This window comes from Gymnogyps californianus, chromosome 11 (assembly GCF_018139145.2).
Source record: "Gymnogyps californianus isolate 813 chromosome 11, ASM1813914v2, whole genome shotgun sequence".
Taxonomy (NCBI): Eukaryota; Metazoa; Chordata; class Aves; order Accipitriformes; family Cathartidae; genus Gymnogyps; species Gymnogyps californianus.
The window spans coordinates 5,055,358-5,074,950 of NC_059481.1; the positions used below are offsets into that span (position 1 = coordinate 5,055,358).

Sequence of the window (19,593 nt, forward strand, 5' to 3'; positions counted from 1 at the left end):
TAACAAGGTGTGAAAGATTGTTTTTCATTCAAATGGAGCTTGCCACAGGAGAAAGGAAAAGCATGATGGAATATACTGACAAAGGGAAGCAACTGGCATGCAGACGAGGACAATTCAAAACTCCAGGCTCAGTTTGTCTGGTCACAGACAGTGATTTTCAAGCAATGCATTAACATTAAGAAGCTCTGGTCTTTACTGGATCTTTACTATGCAGTTCAAAAGACACTCCCTCTTCTCCCTCCTCCAGGAAACAGAAGCATTTTAGGGATTGTGGTAACAAATCTGGAAGTTACTTGAAAAAAAAAAAAAATGATGGCAGTCCTTCTAGACACAAGACTTCCTCTGTAAAACCATATTAGAGAAGCTGAATGGGAAACTGGTATCAGGAGGACTGAGAAGTTATGTTGCCCTCACCATTTCTCTACGAAAATTCTGCAGAGATAAAGAAAAGGAAGGCCCACTGGGGCTGACAATTAGGCAAGATCAGCCATAATGTGTCCCATATTTTGGATTTGAAATCTTACTTATTTTCAATCCATGAGAACATCCTAACCCATGCAAATATCACAAGGAAGAGGGCAGGGTCAATCTGCATGCTGCCAGCCGATGTCTCCTTATTTGTTGAACATTCTGCCTCTTTAGTTTTCTAAGGTTGCAGAGCATAGGCCCAAGCCAACAATTTGCTACATAAAATCCATCATAAAATAGACATGAATCCACATGTCCCATTCCCCCAAATTTATGTAGGCTGCAAAGAATCAATTCCTATTTACATAGTAGGTCGTTTGATAGACTTTTTAAAAGACCAATTATTCCTTCCAACAAAAGTTTCATGACATGCTTACTTGATTCAGTTACTGTTTGCTTTAAGCTATGACAAAAGAAAGCAAGATATTAATGAAAAATACAAAGATATTTTTATCTTTCACCATACAGGTCAGCTACATTGTGTTAACAAATCCCCACCAAATTAGCAGCTTGTTCTAAACATGCATGCTTGTTAGTTTCAATATTTTAGTTACTGAAAACTACACATCATAACTTTAGTATAGTTTCTAATACACAACTTAGCCCAACAGCTCTGTTAGAGAGTTGAGACTCCTTTCACCATTAATGATGCCCAACAAGACATTTTCGCTTAAAGGAAACAAGGCAACAAGGTCATTCTTTCAAAGCGTACCGTATTAATAGTACTATCCTCTGCACATTTTTCATTGTATTTTCTGCTTCACTAGAGTTTGTGGATGACTAAGTACTTTAGGAAAAGGCAACCTATCAATATTCAGCTACCTACAAAGATTCTGTACTGTAACTGTGGGAACCTAAGAACGAAAACATTTGCCTAAGTTTAGCCTCCTTTCCATTTTATGTCAGCGGTTACTGAATACTCGGGCACTAATGCTTCAGCCCCATTTTCACAGCAGAACGTCCACCTTAGTACCAAATTGTTTCAACAGCCTTAAGACCATGACCTGTTTTACTGCAAGGATTAAGAGAAATTAATCATGCAGCTGATGAAGTTTTTCTTCAGATGCAGTTTTGCAGCAATTCATATTATCATTAAACTTCTAAACAGGAACAACTTATGAGTTCCTGTGAATGTTTTCCTGAAGACGTTACTTTGTTGGTAATCAAAAGAAAAAAGAAGAAATGTCAGTTTAAAGAAATTAAATCATGACAGACTCAACTTTCTTTCTGGAAGCAGTATGACAAGGATCTAAAATGAAACTATAATTCTGTCCCACATAGTAATCTACACTTTTTTCCAAATGCTGCTTTCATACAGAAGGCTGAAAGAACATCTTTGACCTTTGCTTAGTGCACAATCTGAGCTAATATATAACCAACCATACGATATGGTCACAGCAAGACCTACATTACCTTAACAAGAAAAAAAGACACTCCGTAGGTCCGCAGGGAACGGGCTAGCTTCACATACTTCACTTTGGCTTCTATTTCAGTCATCTCACCACAGTTTTTGTGCTCCTGTAATGAGAGTTCAGTATCACTTAGGTAGAAACAATGCTTTCTGGAAACAAACAAAAAAGGGTATAGCTTTGATCTGTTTAAGGATGCTTAGTTAATAATCATTACAATTAGAATATTTGAAAAAATACTGAAATTGAAAAATAGAAATGTTAGCAAGACTGTACCCCATAATTCCTCACATCAGAGAACATAAACAACCTGTGCAAATGGAACACTCCTCTTTGACCATCATCCATTCTATCTGTGCCTCAGATCAAGCACATTTAAACCACTTCTGAAAGTTTAAAATTCTAGATATTGCTGCTATTTGACACCATTAGGTTTCATACAATTAACGCCTCTTTACTCAGCTTTTTAAAATAATTTAAAAGTCCCAGCACCCATTTTTTTTTCCAGGAACAGACTATTTATTCCTGCTTTGTGCCCAAAACTTCTGATTCACGAGAGCCTCACATCTTGTAATTGACCATTTTTCATCTCTTGTAGGTACTTCCAATGGGCTTTTTTTACCAGTTGCGCCGTTATCCACAATTTTTTTTGATCACATGAAAAGAATTCTACAGGTGAGGAAGAAGCAATGATTTTTCTAAATAGTTCATCCTGAAATACTCATCTAGGTGTGTCTTGTAACTCAATTTCTATTCATTATTTAAACAATTTACTCATTAGTAAACTTTATTACCTGTAAGTAATGACAATTACCAATATTACATATTTAAATTTCATCTCAGCATCTGCTCTCCTACCCCAGACCATTCTGCTGAAAATACTATCCCAATGTCCTGCTATTTAAATACTGTTTGTGGGATTCCCTATCACACCCCATCTTCCCTTCGCATTCTTCTGAACTGCGGGTTGCCACCTTTTTCGTGCTGACTGATGGCAGCAGAGCAGAACACTTTCCTACTCCAGTTTAAGTTACCATCTTGACAATGTTCCATGGAGGAGCACTGGAAGGAGCAACTGCAACTCCAAAAACCCTTTTGCATCCCAAGAACACAGACTGATCGTATCTGTCAAGTTCAGCACAGAGAACACAACCAGGATCCCGAAAGAGCAAGGAGACCAAATGCAGTCATTGCAGAGGGAATATTTGGTGAAAATCACCTGCCAAACTCAAGAATTTTATAACTCAGGGAAACTAGCTAATTTTTTTCAAAAAAGACAGCTTGCTTATTCTACTTTGCTGTTTTAACTGTGCCTAGCATCAGGGCCCTCACTGATGAACTTCGTGTCCATGCACTGAAGTATGTAATGACTGAAACTACTCATAGATTATATTTGACATGGGCAAAAATCATGCGCTATGAATAGCATGATAGCGATACTCAGAAGTGAATGAATCTATTTTTGCTTAAACTGCAACGTCACTGCCACCAGCTAAAGGTATACAAAAGTGTTAGACATCCTCATTTACAAGGAAGTACTACAAGCTCCAGGTAGAACAGACTTACTGAGCTACAGAATTCCTAGACTGGGAATGTAACAGACATGGGAAAGTATGTGACCTGTTCCTGCTCTTCAACTTGTCTCCCAAGTTGAGATCACAGATCACTGGTATGTCCTTCCAGAAACTGTATGACTTGATTTCAGCTGTTGACCTCAGAATTTTTCAACTTACATTGTATTGCCAAACTTATATTTCAGTAAGCACAGATATTTAGTGCATCTACAGTACTCAAACTCTGAGACCACTTCCAACAGTATCAGTACATTTTATACTCAACTGCTTCAGTCTTTTACAACTGTGTGATTCCCAGACACACCACTGAACTCAAGCATTAGCGAGCAGAACTCCATATTACTTGAAGCTCATGCTTGAATAATGAAGGCATGAAATTAAAACTGGTTTTCCTAAATGTCCTTCTATTTTAGCACAAATACACTTCCTTACATTGCAATGCAACTGAGAAAAAGGTCTTAATACTGAATATTCACTCTCTCCCCTTCAACAAAGTACACTGAGTAATCATCAGTGAAGAAAAAAGGATGAGGACATTAAATCTGCTGAAGAAAGAAAAGAAAAGCTGTCAGATTCTTTACACTTGATTTTCTGATAGTTATATAATTGAAGTATATACAGAATATACACCTGTGAAAGCTCGTCTTTTTCTTATAAGAGAAGTGAAACTATAGTAGGTTTTTCAGCCTCACAATTACCTGAAATATTCTCTTTTCAGCCCCTCTTTGTTTGGTATATTCTTTAGGCAGAAATTCTTTTAGGCTAGGAAAAAAAAAAAAAATCCATAGTTAATGGTGCCTTCTCGAGGAGGGATGATTTCCATGCTCCTTTATTGGCATTAAGTCCCCCAAGCTTCCTAAAATGGGCATAAAATACCTATACAATGAAACAAAGCTCTGGCTAAGTAGGGTGAGAGCAAGAGGATACCTTACATAATAAAAAAAAACATTTTAGTTACATCCCCATGTAATTCCTCTTCAAGTTTTGAAAAGTCATCAGAAGTAAGTAATAACTGGGACACTTTCCATTCTTGAACTATATGATGTCTCTCAGCAGCTCAGAGGGGTTCACATCTAAATCCAAATACACTCATTGTAATCTGGGGGAAGAAGGGCACATCAAAGCCTGAGCCAGCTCTGTGTCTGAGTTCAGACACTGCTATTACTTTCCAGTAGCACTTTGATTTACTGACGTGCAGGACCAAGTTCTTCCTCTGTGTCTTCCAAGAAATGTTAGAAGACTAATATTTTACTGAAAAACTGCAAAGCCATTTAAGTGGACACTTAACACCAGTCACTATTTCAAAAACAAAGTCATAAATAACCAGTCGTAATTTCTGTAGCACTCTGATACTAAGGGTCTCAGAATACAAAGCAAACTAAGCAAGTTCAGCCTCCATGACAGAGTTTAGTCAGAAAGAATCTTTAAACACCTCATCTGTACTTCCTTGCTGTATAATAAAATAAACCCTTTATCTCAGCCAAACATCACCCCAACTTGAAGACATATCAACATCATGCTTTAACAAACATCAGTTCTTTTCTGGATTGCACCTTCCCACCTGGAACACTTTACTCTGACGAAACTATGTCATATATACTATGTCAGTAGTTCATTTTCAGCCTGAAGAAACTTCCACAGTTCAAAAAATTGTTTTCTAAGGATCCCCCCTGCTTTGGACTATTAAGAATCACAGGAAAAGTATGACTGGAAAATCTCGTTCTCATTTTGATTTATTCAGTAAGCAAGCACACTATTAACACAGAAAGCTAGAACTACCTACTATCATAGAAAGTTACAAGTTTTGAGAAGGATGGATTTTTTTAAACAAGATTGGCAAAAAATTCGCTTGACTGTTCGGGGGGGGGGTTGTTTTGTTTTTTGGGGGGATGGGTATTTGTGGGGGTTTTTTGTCTGTTTTAGTGTGCTTTTTTTGTTTTTAAACACAAAAGCTTGCCATTGCAGACAACGAACAAAGTAACTCAAAAGACTAAATCAGGATTTCGTGCTTTCTTCAAAAATACTATTCAGTAGTGAGATCATTCATTTTGTTCTTTCCATAAAGCTCTAGCAATATAAATCAAAGAACAACTGTCCTTGCTAATCTTTCTTCCAATGCTCCAGTAGTTACATCTCACTAATACATGATAATGAAATCTCTTCTCAGGACTTATTTAGACAGACACTTCTTGGAGCAGGGAAGGCTGGAGAGCCAAATTAATTTTGTAGATAAGGACTGAATACAGCTTATTATCCTAAAAAGCTGGATATTTATTCTTTATTCTGAAAGAACTGGTGCTTTTATGCAGAATTTCATAGGTTCAAACCAGTTTCATTAAATTCACTTCCAAGGCAAATGAAAAAAAAAAGCAACCAAACCTAACTTAGACCCAGTTTAATTCTGGAAATGGATTTATATAGAAAAATGATATTTATCAATGCACTTCCAATTCTCATCTTTTATTAACTAAAGTTAATTTTCTCAGCTATCCGTATGTAGATAAACTATCAAGATCATTACATTTTTAAGCATGTCTACTTACTTTGTTAACTAATATATACACTTTAAGAAGATCTTGCTGAGCAAACATTATTTGGAGCTTCTTAAGCAGCAAGAGTTAAGACGACAACTTTGCGCTCTGTCCACTAAGCACCAATTTGTATACTCTTGCACATGTAGGTGGCAGTTAGGTCGGATGCTTTTTCCTTGTATCACCTTCTATTATTTTTCAATCAATAGACAAGTAATCACCTCAACTGAAAGGGTGAAATGCTAGCTGTAAACAGACTGAAATTATTTTAATGCTACCTATAATCAAGAAATTTTCTTTATGATGCAACAAACAATAGTTTCACTTTATTTAGCAGCTTGTTTAATGGAGTTAGCAAAAACACCTGGAATATATTATCATTTAGCCTTCTTTAATCTCTTTAATTACACATTATTACAATGGACAATGAACTCAGTTAAAATAACATCTAATAGCAAACAATGTTTATTTAACTTCATTTACTGTGAGTTTGTTCCTACAGTTCTTAAAAAATTATACGCGAGTGCCAACATATTGATTGTTTTTCATTAGCATAAAGGTATATCCAGCATTCTAGAAAAAGACAGTTTAAGACAGTAAAACAGGCTAGATTAAAGAATTGAGCTTATTGGTCACCAAGCATGCTTGGAAATAAAAAGCAGAGGTGGGAGTTCTAGGTGCTCCTTTCCTATCTGCATATGAATAGTATGAGTTCTTCATTAGATATTCTCTCAGCAAATTTGAACACAGTGTACCTCTGTAGGTGCAAAGCAAAACTTTAGCTGCATGAAGAAGAACTACTTGCAATTTGATAGGTTAAGAGCTTTCACAATTTAGTTTGGCATGAGCTTCAAGGAAATTCCAACAACCAATACTGAAGTGTTAACAAGATACAGGCAATAATCTTCACCTGTGCCAAGAATAATTTATCAATGACAAAAAAGGATACAAAAGATTTCTCTATATAAACATATTGCAGACATGGCAAACTAAACTAAGCTCTTTCAAAACAGTGCTATGAAATACTAATACTATTCTGTTACATGCTGTTTTCGCTATGAGCTGACAGATTCTTCTTAAGGGAATCCGTAGCATGTTCAGGTTTCAGTGGTGAGTGAATGGACAACTCTCAAATGTATTTCACATATTGAGCTACAGCATACAGTTTACATAAACTATAACTACTTTCATACTTGAAAAGAATCAATGCTCATCCACCAAAGAGTAGGAAATAGTTGAATGAAACTTTTAAAAAGTTCAATCTTTTTCAAGGAAAAAAAAAAAAACCCTAAAAAGTTTTTTTCTGAAAGAACAAGATGCATTTTCGGGGGGGGCAATCAGCATTTATCTACACTATTTATATATATTGTTCATAAGTCAGGAGCACTTGGCTTGTTTAGACTCACAAAACAAAAGCATGAGGTTTCAGAAAAAGGCTGTCATGAAGGCTATGTACAGCCAAATGCATACAACACTAAATCATAAACACGTACACTTGAAATTAGAAGGCAATGGCTAGGAACTCTAGAATTAGGGTTCTGGAGCAGGCTCCTCTACAGAGGACAAAAAGAGAATTACTTCTAAATGAGCTAGCCTTTATTTTATGAAACTGCAAGTGATTTCACTTAGTGACCTGCAAGGCTTGATCCTAATACAGTCAAAGCCCATTTAAAGAAAACAAAACAATAGTAGAGAAAATTCCCTGCAGAAAATAACAGGGTTCTAAATTTTGGAATTCTGGTTCTAAATGATTTCCACTGCAGTAATGTTCTCTTTCTAACATACAGTTCAGTTATTTATACCTGTCATTTCTATTAGGATAAAAAAGAGATAATGCACTTCATATGTGTGATGACTTTATTCCGTGATGGACTTCAAACTATCTAGCACTGCATACAAAGTAGAAATATCATGCAGCCAGCAGTTTCAGTCCACTATAAAACACAGTTACTATATGGGAGCTTAAAAAAGAAAAAAGAAAAAAATCTTTACACTGAAAAGACCAAGTAGAACACCTAGAAAAACCTAGAAAAATTTAAGCAACTGAACTCTGCACAGCAGTTTCCAAAAACTGCTGGTTAAGTTTGTGGGGAATTATTGCTTTAAGAATTCAGAACAACTATTGCTGGGAACAACTCTTGAAATCATTACCATGACACAACATTAGCTTGTCATGAGGTAATACCCTAACGGTTTGCTGCAGGAATACTCTTGAGTGAGTGGAGGGAGAAGTGAGGAATAAGTAGACAATGGACAAATCCCAGAGGAAGATTGTGGCATAACTGGTCACAATTCTAGGGAATAAGAAACAGGAGTATACTGAAGCTATTACACCGGGTCCCCATAATTCTTAGAGACATCAGTAGTTCTATTAAGAAAGGTTCATGGGCCAATCAGTAGCAGACAAACAGATAGTACAAAGAAAACCTGATTATTATTTTGAACTGAAGGATGTTTGTTCACATGGTTTGTTTGCATAACTGAACTGCTACTTCAGGAAAATCTTTCAAAAGTGAAGTGTTTCAAACAATCAGTGTTGCAGCACTGCATGTTCCAAAGCAAGCCACCATTTTAAAGTGATTCCCTGAGATACAGTAAACCCCAGACTCAGGCTCACAAAGGAAGTCAGCACTGAGTGCTCTGCCAGTGGAACAGGGCAGAAATCAAATATGCTCCCATTGTTTTGTGCATCGCATTAAGGTATCTATGAGCCTCATATGTAGGCAAGGCTTGATGGACTGTGCAATAAATAGCTTTCTTTTACCTTCCTACATTCCTTTCCTCAGACTCCAACCCTCGGTTAATTCTACTGCAGGCAAACCCATCAGAAAATCAAAATCGGTAGAAAAATGGGATATCTAAATTTCAGTCAAACTAAACTTGCCCTGCTGACAGCAGCAAAGTAAGTATCACAATAAAGGTTAAAGGATGGACCACTTGTAAGCAGGACTCTTGTCCACGTCTGAAACAAAGAGCACAATTCTAGATCTCCATTCATACAACGCCATGAGAGGGTGAATCTGAACAACTGATCAATGCCACTAAAAAGTTTGGAAAATTTAACCTCTACATACAGCAATATTAACTTTATTCAAATGACAAAGCATCTTTCCATTCATGTACTTTCCTAGCAAATCAAACATCTGTGATATATACTGATGTACGCTTAATTCACACATGGCATTACTAAATGCAGGCAGAAGTAGACTTCTAAGAAAGAACAAAATCCCAGTTCTCCCACATTACCAGGTGGTTGGGGAATCCAGCTGCATACTTAACTGGCACTCTGCACAAGCTGGTGCCCTGTGCTGCCTAATAAGCCACTGCCAAAGGGCCCCTCATCAGTTGGCGTTGCCGATTTGTGCAATAAGGCTCCTTTCACAGGGAGATTGCTACAGAAAACACACTGAATCTGATTATGTCTGCTTGGAGTACTAAAATGCATTTAGTCTGTGACAACTCAACGTTAGTTACACTTGAGGCCACCCCAATTTAGAAGTTAGAAGTGTTTACTCTAAAAATCCAGGTTTGTGTTTGTGTTCTACATGAGGTCCAAACTGGATCTGTGCTTGAAAGCCTCCAAACTCGCAGGCCTTCTCAAAGGAAACAGGATGGGAACCATTCAGAATGTCATCACGAGCCTATAGGAAGTAAGCAAAGACATGTCAGGGACACCCAAAATAACTATTACATCTCTGAAATTCCTTGAAAGCTTGAACACAGCCCAAGAATCCAGCAACACAATTTTCTGTCTGAATGTCTTTATTATTCCATTCTGGATGTGTTTACGACTAACGAAATAAACAAAGGGCTAGATTATTTTCTGGTGAATATCTACAGAGACTTATTGAAACCACGACTGTAAGAACTTTCATCAAAAAGAGGACTTGGCACCCATTTCCTGCCATACGTGTATATAAAATACAACATATGTATATACACTTATGTGTATGTACACATATATATACAGATATATATGTGTGTGTACATGCACACATGTAAAAGCTTTTATCTTATCACCTTGTAATAGCAGGGAAAACAATCTGCATAACTAGTAAGTAGAAACCAGATTACTATTATAGAAACAGCAACAGAGGAAGGCAAACAGCATTTTCCTTCCTTTTGTTTAAATTTAGTGGTCATAGAAGATGATGGATTTTACAGCTCTGGCAATAGAAGGCTCATCTATCAATAGACACAACAATGACAAGGCAGTATCAACACATACTGTCATAACAGTAGCCTGAAAGAAATACCTAAGTGGCAGGAGAACAGTTCAGTGTGATAGAGTCTTCTAAAATACTTGAAAAATGTAACGCAATCTTACAAGCAATGCCATCTTTATCTTTTGCCTCAGAGATTTAAAATGTAATTTAGAGCAATCCCATTTGAATCAGCTGCAAGTACAACAACTGAACATTCCATTAAACTTTTGATGTTTTGGGGGTTTTTTTTTACTTTTTGAAAAAAAACTAACAGAGTTTAAAAGCCTGCTTTTTTCAGACTGCATTACAGGCAAAGGCACTGGAGCCTCTAGTTAAATAGTATCTTCTGTATAAAACTCTCAGCTTTGTTAAGGCAGGTATAGTACCTCTAACAGTTTGGGGAACCTGCCTAGGTGGACTCCCACCGCATTACATGATATGGTCCATTTTGAACAGGAAGCCTGCCTGCCTGTGTGCTGTCTGGGCTGAAGATTAGAAAGGGGGTGCAGAAGAAGCTCTCTCACTGATCGGGTGGAAGAGAAAAGAGATGAGAAGTGGAAAGCTGGTTGCCAGACTGACCTGAGATCCCATATTACAGAGAAAGCATCACCTATAGAAGAGAATGGGGAGAAGAACTAAAAAGAACAACTTAAAATTTTGACTAAAGACATTAATGAATTTTAAGGAAACAGGACGTGAAAGTTAGTGGATTTTTGGTTGAGTGTCCATTATTGCATTGAAAGTATTTTATTAAAAAGAATCAGCAAAGCCTCTGTACTATCACGTGTTCTTGGAGGGATAGACAAAAAAGTAAAATCAAAGCACATCCACAACTGGAATTCTAGAAGATGGAGCATTTCAGCAACAAAATTTTTCTAATTAACCTACACAGGTTTCCTCAGACAAGGTAGAACCCATACTTCTGGTCCACATACTGTACCTGAACATAAAGTAAATTAAGCTGAACAGGATCTCTTGAGTCTACGTTCTGGTCTGAATAAAAGAACTTTCGTCTCAACAGTAGCGTTTCATTTTCATCGACTCCTTGTTCTCTGAACGTTCGGCTGTGATCTAGCCAATTTACTGTAACAGAACCACAAACATGCACATTGTTAAATACGTGGTGTTGCCAGTGTTAAAAGCTGTTGTGAAAATCATGTGATAATTGGCATTTCCACTGGAGGGGGAAACTCCGCAAAAAATGTTGCTTTCATTTCTGTTTCTAGCCATCAGTGTTGAATGTTGCTCCAAACAAGAATTAAAAAACAGCACTGCTGATAAACAAGAATTTACTACAGCATAAAACTCCATTAATATTATTGAAGAAACAATACAGTAATGTTTTAATACTAAATACAGACCTTCAAAGCTTCATTGCAAAATTACTTAAAAGTTTACCACATTTTCCCCATCAAACCAATTGTTCTGTTTACTTTTCTAATCCTTGAATACAATTTTAAAACATATTCCTGCCAGTCACAGTTAATCTTAGTGCCTTAATGTAAAACAGAAAAAATGGTTCTCATGACTTTACACAAAACAAATCAAATACTGTCTTAGTTCTTTGGCAAACTCCATTTACACTTAAAATTTTTACTTTCAAAGACAAAACTACCTTTTGATGGCTTTCAGTTTGCATCAATATTTAAATATCCAACTTTAACGAAGGGGAGAAAATGGTCATTACAGAAATGACCCTTCACAGTTAAGTTACAACTCCCCTACCAAAAAAGTAACAAAAAACACTTCAAAAGACCCGCTAACTCTCATAGCTAGAGGCAACAACTTGTCCATTTACCTAATTTTAAAAATACTCAGTAGCAGACGACATTATATATAAAAGGATGCAAAATAAAGGTAGGGATCAACTGAGACACACTGAAGAATCTAACAATGCATTCCTATATGGTTTTCTTGCACTATACTGTGGAAAGATACTAACTGAAGAATTATCCTGGAATACACTACTCACAATCATCATCTGTATGAAGCTTTGCCTTCAGTTTTTCCATTTTTCTTTCATCACGCAACAATGTCCTATCTTTCTTAAGCGTTCCTGTACTCTCCTCTTTCTTCTCTTCGATGCTTTCCTGGATTAAGGAATATTCCTCATAATTTGTTATTCCTGGAATTATAAATAAATCCAGTGCTTGTAACAATAAAAATTTAATACATTTTAGGACAGGTGAAATATTCTTTTCCATATACTAACACAGCAATGGTTAGTTTCAAGTATGGTAAAGATATTCCAGATGAAATGCTAAAACAGCGTATGGGGAAGAAGATCCCAAGAATAATCTACAACTTCTGCATTCAAGACGTCTCTCCAATATCCGGCATTATCCTTCAAATACATCATTCCTTCGTCATATGCTGCATTTGCCACTTTCAGAAAGATAGTAAGTTTTTTTTGTTATCTACCAAGAGAAGCTGCCAGTTTAAAAACATGATGGAATTTAAAATAGCAGTAAATTCCAGAATGGAGACACGCCACAGTAAATTTTCTTTCATGGACGCCTACAATTGCTTCCTGAGAACTGAGTAATTTCAGTTTGCCCACGATATGTAGAAGAAATATGGCAGAGCAGACTGAGGAATAGAAACCATGTGAAATATATGATTTTTTTCCTAGAGTTTTAAAACTCAACTCTTCCTATGAATTTTACATGAAACTGAATCAAAAATCATTTCACAACATTTAGCATATGTGCCAAGTTGCTCTCATTTCTTTGTTCTGCTTGTTTTTTTCCACTGTTTGGTAAAGCATGTTTATATCATACAGGAAAGCAAATTAAATGCTCACCTACATGACCACATTAATGAAAATAAGTCAAACTAATTTTTGATGTAAATTAGTTACAGCACATTAGAAACCAGAACAGAAACACTCAAACAAAATTGAAATGGATGAATTTGAATTTAGCTTAATTCACTTTCCAAGTAAATTAATCTAAATCAAATTAAGGCCACTAATTCTAAATGAGACTTAAGCAAGGGTTTAAGATGACTTAAACTAATCCACTTTGGATGCATGTTTATAGTTAAAGAAGAATTAGTTTTCTAAAATGTCTCTATTGAAATACAAAGACAGACTATAACCAGTATGATACATTTTTGACCAGCTGCTCTGGATGGCTTCCATATGATGTTTCACAAATGATACGATACTGTGATCAACTCAATCATAACAACACAGAGCTCTAAGTTCAAGTATATTTCAAGGTTAACAGTATTTATCTTTTATCCCATTAAAATTAAGTATAAATTTAGTCCTAATTCTCTACCATGTAGCAGGAAAGCATATGTAACTGTAACACATAATACAAATTTATAACTGTACCGTCAGATAACTTTGTGCCTTCAACTGCTAAATACTGATGTTTAAGGATATAGCTAATTCTCTACCAACTTTCATAAAACCTGGACAACAGATTTCAAAAAAGTGTTTGGTAAACGTTAACTGATAACAAATTTAAATATTTAACATATATGCCAATTTCTACCCAGTAATACACGTAACATCCTAAAAATCAAGATGCAAATATGGCAGAAAAACAAATTCTTAAGCACGTGGGTCCCAAAATCTTACCTATCCTGCTGCAAATGGTAACCAGCAATTCACCAACTGTTTTAGAATCATCCACCATGACTGTTTTCACTGAACCATCCAACATACGTATTTTTTGCGGTCTCTGTTTCTTTTTGTACTCCAATATATCCTAGGAAGTAAACAATACTGTTTCTAAATGCTTTTGGAAGCCACCACAAGCCAACCCACTAACTTAGATGCCTAAAACAGGATTCCCTCCCCACCCCCCAAGCTGGATTTTTCCTTTGTTATAGTATAGGCAAACTTATTCATGTAACAAACTTGAGAAGTGACTACTTTTAGTTCTGCCACTGTCATTTTTCAAGAACTTGTCCTAGCTGGCAAGACCAAAACCTAGACAGGGCACGACAAACCAAAGTACCTTTGTGCTGCAAAAACTAGTTTAGCATTTAAAAAGGATAGCAATGCCTTTTGGTTGTAAGCAAGCTGGCCATAACGTGAGCAAGTATGACCTCATCATCTTTAGTATACAAGAAACCTAACGCTATAATGCAAGGTCACCTCAAATATAAATATTATACTATTTATAATATTATATAATATTATATATAATATTATTTTGATCAAATATAATATTATTTTTTATCTTTCTGTTAATCGTTCTGTGAAGACACTATTGGCCACAGTAGCTCACAGTCACAACCAGACACAGGAAAAAACTAACTACTGAGGCACAGCAAGGAAAAGAAGTGGGCCCATTTCAGGAACAGACTCAAGACCCTCCCACCCCTCCAAATGCTAAACATTCTTCTTGCTACTTGGGAAACAAGTTTTCTAAAACCGTGTTCATGAAAGAGCAACAGACTTGCACCATACCCCGTTTCTCAGCATGTAATAATCCAGCGTTCTTCCAGCCTCCAGCCATATACCTTTTCGAGGATCATCATCTGACAAGAACAATCCATAGTCAGAGGCTGTGGAACAGAAGAGACAAAGACTCGTTGAAAAAATATCAAACCTAATAAAGCCAACATGGTTTTATTCAAGGTTATTCAGCTTCAGGGTTCAGCTTCCATTACACTTACCTTCCATTCTTAATGAACTTGAATAGAATTTTTTTTCTGTGCTTCAGAAAATATTTAGCTTAGCAGCAGAGAGCAGGGTAGATCAGGCTTTATAGAAGACTTGAACAAAAGCTTCACTAAGCAAGAACATGTCACATCTACTATGTAATTTGTATTATATTTGTAATTACTTCTCTTCAAGACGACCTTTTTTAAATGCTCATAGGTCCCACTTTGGAATTGACTAACCAAAACCACAAGCAGTTTGGACTCAACCATAGCATACTATTTCAAGCAGCAGCTCTATTTAAAAAAAATATAGTTTGTTTTCAACCCTTCACATATTGAGTTTATGCTAAACTTTGGAATCTTTTTGGTAGATGCTTCAGGTTTAGGCATTTAAAAGAATACAAAGCTTCTGGAATTATATCCATAATAAGTCTCAGGAAAAACCTGCATCTATTGCAGGCTAAACACATGTCAATTGATTCTTTCAGAAGCACAAGTAAATGATAAAACTTTCATTGTCACAGAAGAAAAAACCCAGGCTTAGGCTTCAAAGACTAAACTCCAGGTATACAAAATGAAGGACCATGATTGTCAACTTAAGGCCCATCCATATGCATGAAGAATTCATACAGAGTACACTTCACCATCACAAATAGCGTAAACTACTGTTCATCAGCTGAGCCTGCTCTAATTGCAGTTCTACAGCTTAAGCTAACAGCTTTTTTCATACAAGCTGGCCAGCTGTGTGCACACAGCCTGTTAGAACAGCTCAGTGCAGGGACAGTACCTTGTTTACTCTCAGCCATGTGTTCAGACCCAGTGATCAGAAAGTCCCTAAAAATAGCTACAATTTTTGGACAATGTTTCATCTTTAAATGTCATGCATAGCAACAATTTACATTTAACAGCATTTACATTAAACACATTGTTACTCATGTAAGTATATAAAAGACCTTACACCTCATTAATAAAAGTGTAACTGACTTACAGATACACAATTTCAAAGGAAGAATCCTTCCAAAACCAACTGAGTAAGAAGAAAAACTTTTCCTGCCGACCTTAATTAAAAATTCCCCTGAAAAGCCAAGTGACCTGTACATACAGAGAGATTTATGACAGAAATTCAGTACAGAATCAGTTATGTAAAATTTTAGAATTTGTGCCTATAAATAGGTTGTGACCTTTAGAAGCACACAAACCGCCCTGCACAGAGCACAGAATTACCAAGGAAGCACAGACTGCTCTGATATTCATTTCTGGGGGATGCACCCTAGTAATGAAATAGTAGTAGCTCTGCAACTTGCATGTTAACGTGACAGCAGCCTTTGTGCCAGCATGCAAGCTTGTTGAAGTGAAATGTGCACAGTTGACAGTCATAATGCAGGACAATTACATTTTCTGTTGTGCAGGACTAGTTTGATCAGTTTGTACTGCACCACTGTGAGTCTTCTGAACTAACAGGCAAACACACACATTTTAGCAGCAACAAAGAAGGGGAAAGGATATGTTAGCAACCTTATTTCTGTTCATCACTCAACTTCATAGTGTTGTTTGAAGTTTGTAATTGCACTGCAGTCACATATAAAGGAAAAGCCCTACCATATAATCTGAGGAGAGTTCCTAGGCTTTTCTACAAGGGTCATAATGTTCAGGGATATTTATTACTCAAGTCCTCTGAATTCAATAGCTGTTTAAAATCACTGCCTTGAGAGATCAGTACAGTAAAAATGCACAGCTTGTATCTGAAAATTGAAGCTCTATAACTAGACTTCCTAAGGACTCCTGCAAAGGAGATGCATTTCTAAATAATAGTAATATTGTCCATTACTGGCAAGTTTTTCTAACGGTTCTGACAAGATTTTCTAAACAGCTCCAAAGGTTGAGCTGTGCATAAAACTCAATAAACAATCTGCTTCAAGAATTACATTCCAGTGGCATTATATACAGTACAGCACCAAAGGGTTCTGAAGAATCTGAATTTTTTGACAACTTTGACTACATTTAAACCAGAGCTTTTGTCCAAGTGAAGACGTATTTCACAGACTGCATTCATCTAATTTGCTCAATAGGTACAGAGACAGTTAAATTTTATTAATACGTAGCAGCATTGTGAATATGGTATGCACAGCATGGTGTTGCTTTTCATTATTAACCAGTTTCAAACATTTCCCTTCGCACATTTAGGAGATGTCCAGCCATTCTTTTGTAATTCATGTTGTTGCTTCCTTTGCTAAGGCACAAAAATAAGTCTGCCCAGATTTTCCTAGAAACCATTGCCACAAACATTGGTTTAAAAAGATGACACCACAAAAATTGCTCTCCAAGAGGGGAAAAAAATCATCTTTCAGGAAAACAAGCAATTTATTTAAGAAGTCAAAGTTCCACAAAAGAGCATCCTTTGTAGAAAAGCCTCTATCAGGACAGAAGGAAGAAAAAGAACGCAGCTACCTTCTGACATTTAAAAATCTGTTTGCACTTTGTGCCTTTCACTCCAGAGCCTTATGATCTAAATAAAAAAAACAAACCTTCCAACCTGAAAGAGAAATAGAGGAACAGAATAGTGTGAAAAAACTATGGGTCTATGTTTATTTTCAACTCAGCCAATGAACTGACTAAGGACAAATACAGAAACTCACCTTGCCCTGTTTGAGCCTCTGGCACTCGTTCACGAATAACTCTACAGGCATCATACACTGCAGTGGATGGTTCAAACTGCATCGTCTTCACTACATTGCATTGGCGGACACAGATCTTCAAGGAAAGAGCTACCATGGTGTCAAGTCACTTGCAAGTTCCTACTAAAGTATCTGAAAAAGCAGTAATGGCATTATTGCTTAGAGTTTTCTATTTAATGCTTTAATACACTCAACTTTTCATTAAGAAAAATGAAATTAGTTCAGTAGAATTATATGTATTCAAATGCAGTTCGATTTAAAGTCTCATTAGCATCATCAAGCTAGAAACTATCCAAAACACATATTTTTTTCTTGGTATATTGCAAATTCATTTCCCAAAAACTTGTGTACACATACGTCAAGGTTAATACTTTGTCTGAGGTATGTCAAAATGGTGCACAGGAAAACAATACACTTATTGGGTATATTGCCAACATATTTACTACTGACAGAAAGTGATTTTTCTCTCACCACACCTTTTTATTAGACCATTTAGATTAGCTAGTAACTAACAGCTTAGAATAACTACTTAAACGAAAGCAGGATTTTCTTAGTACATAACTTCTCCTTTCTGAAGATTTTAAAGTGTACAATACTGTGTTGTGGTTTTTTTCAAGTCTCCACATAGATCTGCTAGACGTTTTTATCCTGTTGCACAGCTACCCAGAGCTTCAAGAATGAGATATTTTTCATTTCAGTTCTATTTCAGAAACTTCACTGAATTTGACAGCATTTGCCTACAGAAACAGGAAGCTACAGATGCTTTTCATTTTGTTTCATTTTGTAGATAGTCCGAGTTTTGTCTCAAGTGTCTTCCCTTGCTGTCATAACACTCCGAACTACTCTTCCATCATTAGACTTTCCACAGTGATCTCCAAGAACTCCTTAGAACTGAAGTCCTTTCTGCATAAATACAGAACCTACTAGAATCCCCAAATCCTTTCTGCATAAATTCATGTCTGTGTATTTTAAATAGGAGGACGTGAGATTCTGTGGACTACTACTGATGATGATAATTTGAGCGGGACAAATTCCAGTACTTAAATGAAAATTTAAACCCCAGTTGTGCATCTTTTTACAGCACAGATACTCAGTACTGTTTGGCAAAATCACTTTAAGGAATAGGAAGGAACCACCATTTACATTTCATCAATGCACCGATGCACAGAGATCAGTGATTGCATCCCTTCTCCAATGCACAGACAGTAAACACATCATTTCTCTACCGATAACATTTAGGAGCAGCTTTGGCTCTAAGATGTTATCCTCCCCCATACTTTTGTGGCAGCCCATCCATCTGCCTCTCAAAAGCAAATCATCCTACTTCAGATTTTTTAGCACTTCCAAGACCACTCAATACCAGTATGAAATGCTAGATATGATAAGACTATCTGACAGAGGAAAAGTGGTGAATGAGCATAAAAACATACAAGAAAGATTAATATCCACACCTCAATGCTTTCCTAATCTATCAGTGTCTGATAACAAAACAATCTCTATTTTGAACCAACCGTTCTAGGCAGAGGTCTGATAAATGAAGATCTTTCCCTACTACCAAACACTAGTTCCTAAAACCCATCCAAAAGGTCTTTACGTTTCAGAAGTAATTGTTCAGTATAGCAGCAGCACAAAATAAATGCAAGACAACAAATTAATCTCTGCAGTATTTCCATAGAGATTCACCACAACTGGGTTCAGTTTAGCACTTGATCATTTATACATAAGCAAACCTCAAAGCATTACAAAAACAAAAATATCCCAAGAAACTACAGATTGGAACAGTTTTTCACCATCCAGAATGATGGTCCCAGGAAGAATAATTATGTGTGCTTATATGCACTGTTTAAAAAAAAAAAAAAAAAAAAAAGGTGGCACACTAAACAGCTGGAAAAGAGACAGATCAGCTTGGAAAACAGTCTGACCAAGTTGCTCAGAAGGCAGTTCTAACTCACAGGTGACCTCTGAAACGTGGCTGTCAGCTTCCAGTGTGGTAAGGTGAGCCACAATTCCTGCTCCCTCCTCTGTCCGGTCAACATGTAAGAGCAGGGCCATTATAATATAACCCTCTGAACTCTCTCTCCCCCCTATTTTCTACTCCTCTTAAAAAG

General features: G+C 36.5%; 1 protein-coding gene across 2 annotated transcripts in view; it reads right to left on the reverse strand.

Annotated features, from left to right (window-relative positions):
• TLN2 (talin 2) overlaps positions 1 to 17,582 on the reverse strand; it is a 113,314-nt gene extending 95,732 nt beyond the window's left edge. For both annotated transcript variants that reach the window (XM_050903200.1, XM_050903201.1), the window contains exons 1-8: positions 17,447 to 17,582; positions 14,614 to 14,711; positions 13,777 to 13,906; positions 12,160 to 12,312; positions 11,128 to 11,270; positions 9,496 to 9,623; positions 4,150 to 4,213; positions 1,882 to 1,986 (exon numbers count right to left, since the gene is read on the reverse strand). In XM_050903200.1, the coding sequence (XP_050759157.1) occupies positions 1,882 to 1,986; positions 4,150 to 4,213; positions 9,496 to 9,623; positions 11,128 to 11,270; positions 12,160 to 12,312; positions 13,777 to 13,906; positions 14,614 to 14,711; positions 17,447 to 17,582 (957 nt within the window). The remainder of the gene's footprint in view (positions 1 to 1,881; positions 1,987 to 4,149; positions 4,214 to 9,495; positions 9,624 to 11,127; positions 11,271 to 12,159; positions 12,313 to 13,776; positions 13,907 to 14,613; positions 14,712 to 17,446) is intronic.
• Between the last annotated feature and the right edge of the window lie 2,011 nt (positions 17,583 to 19,593).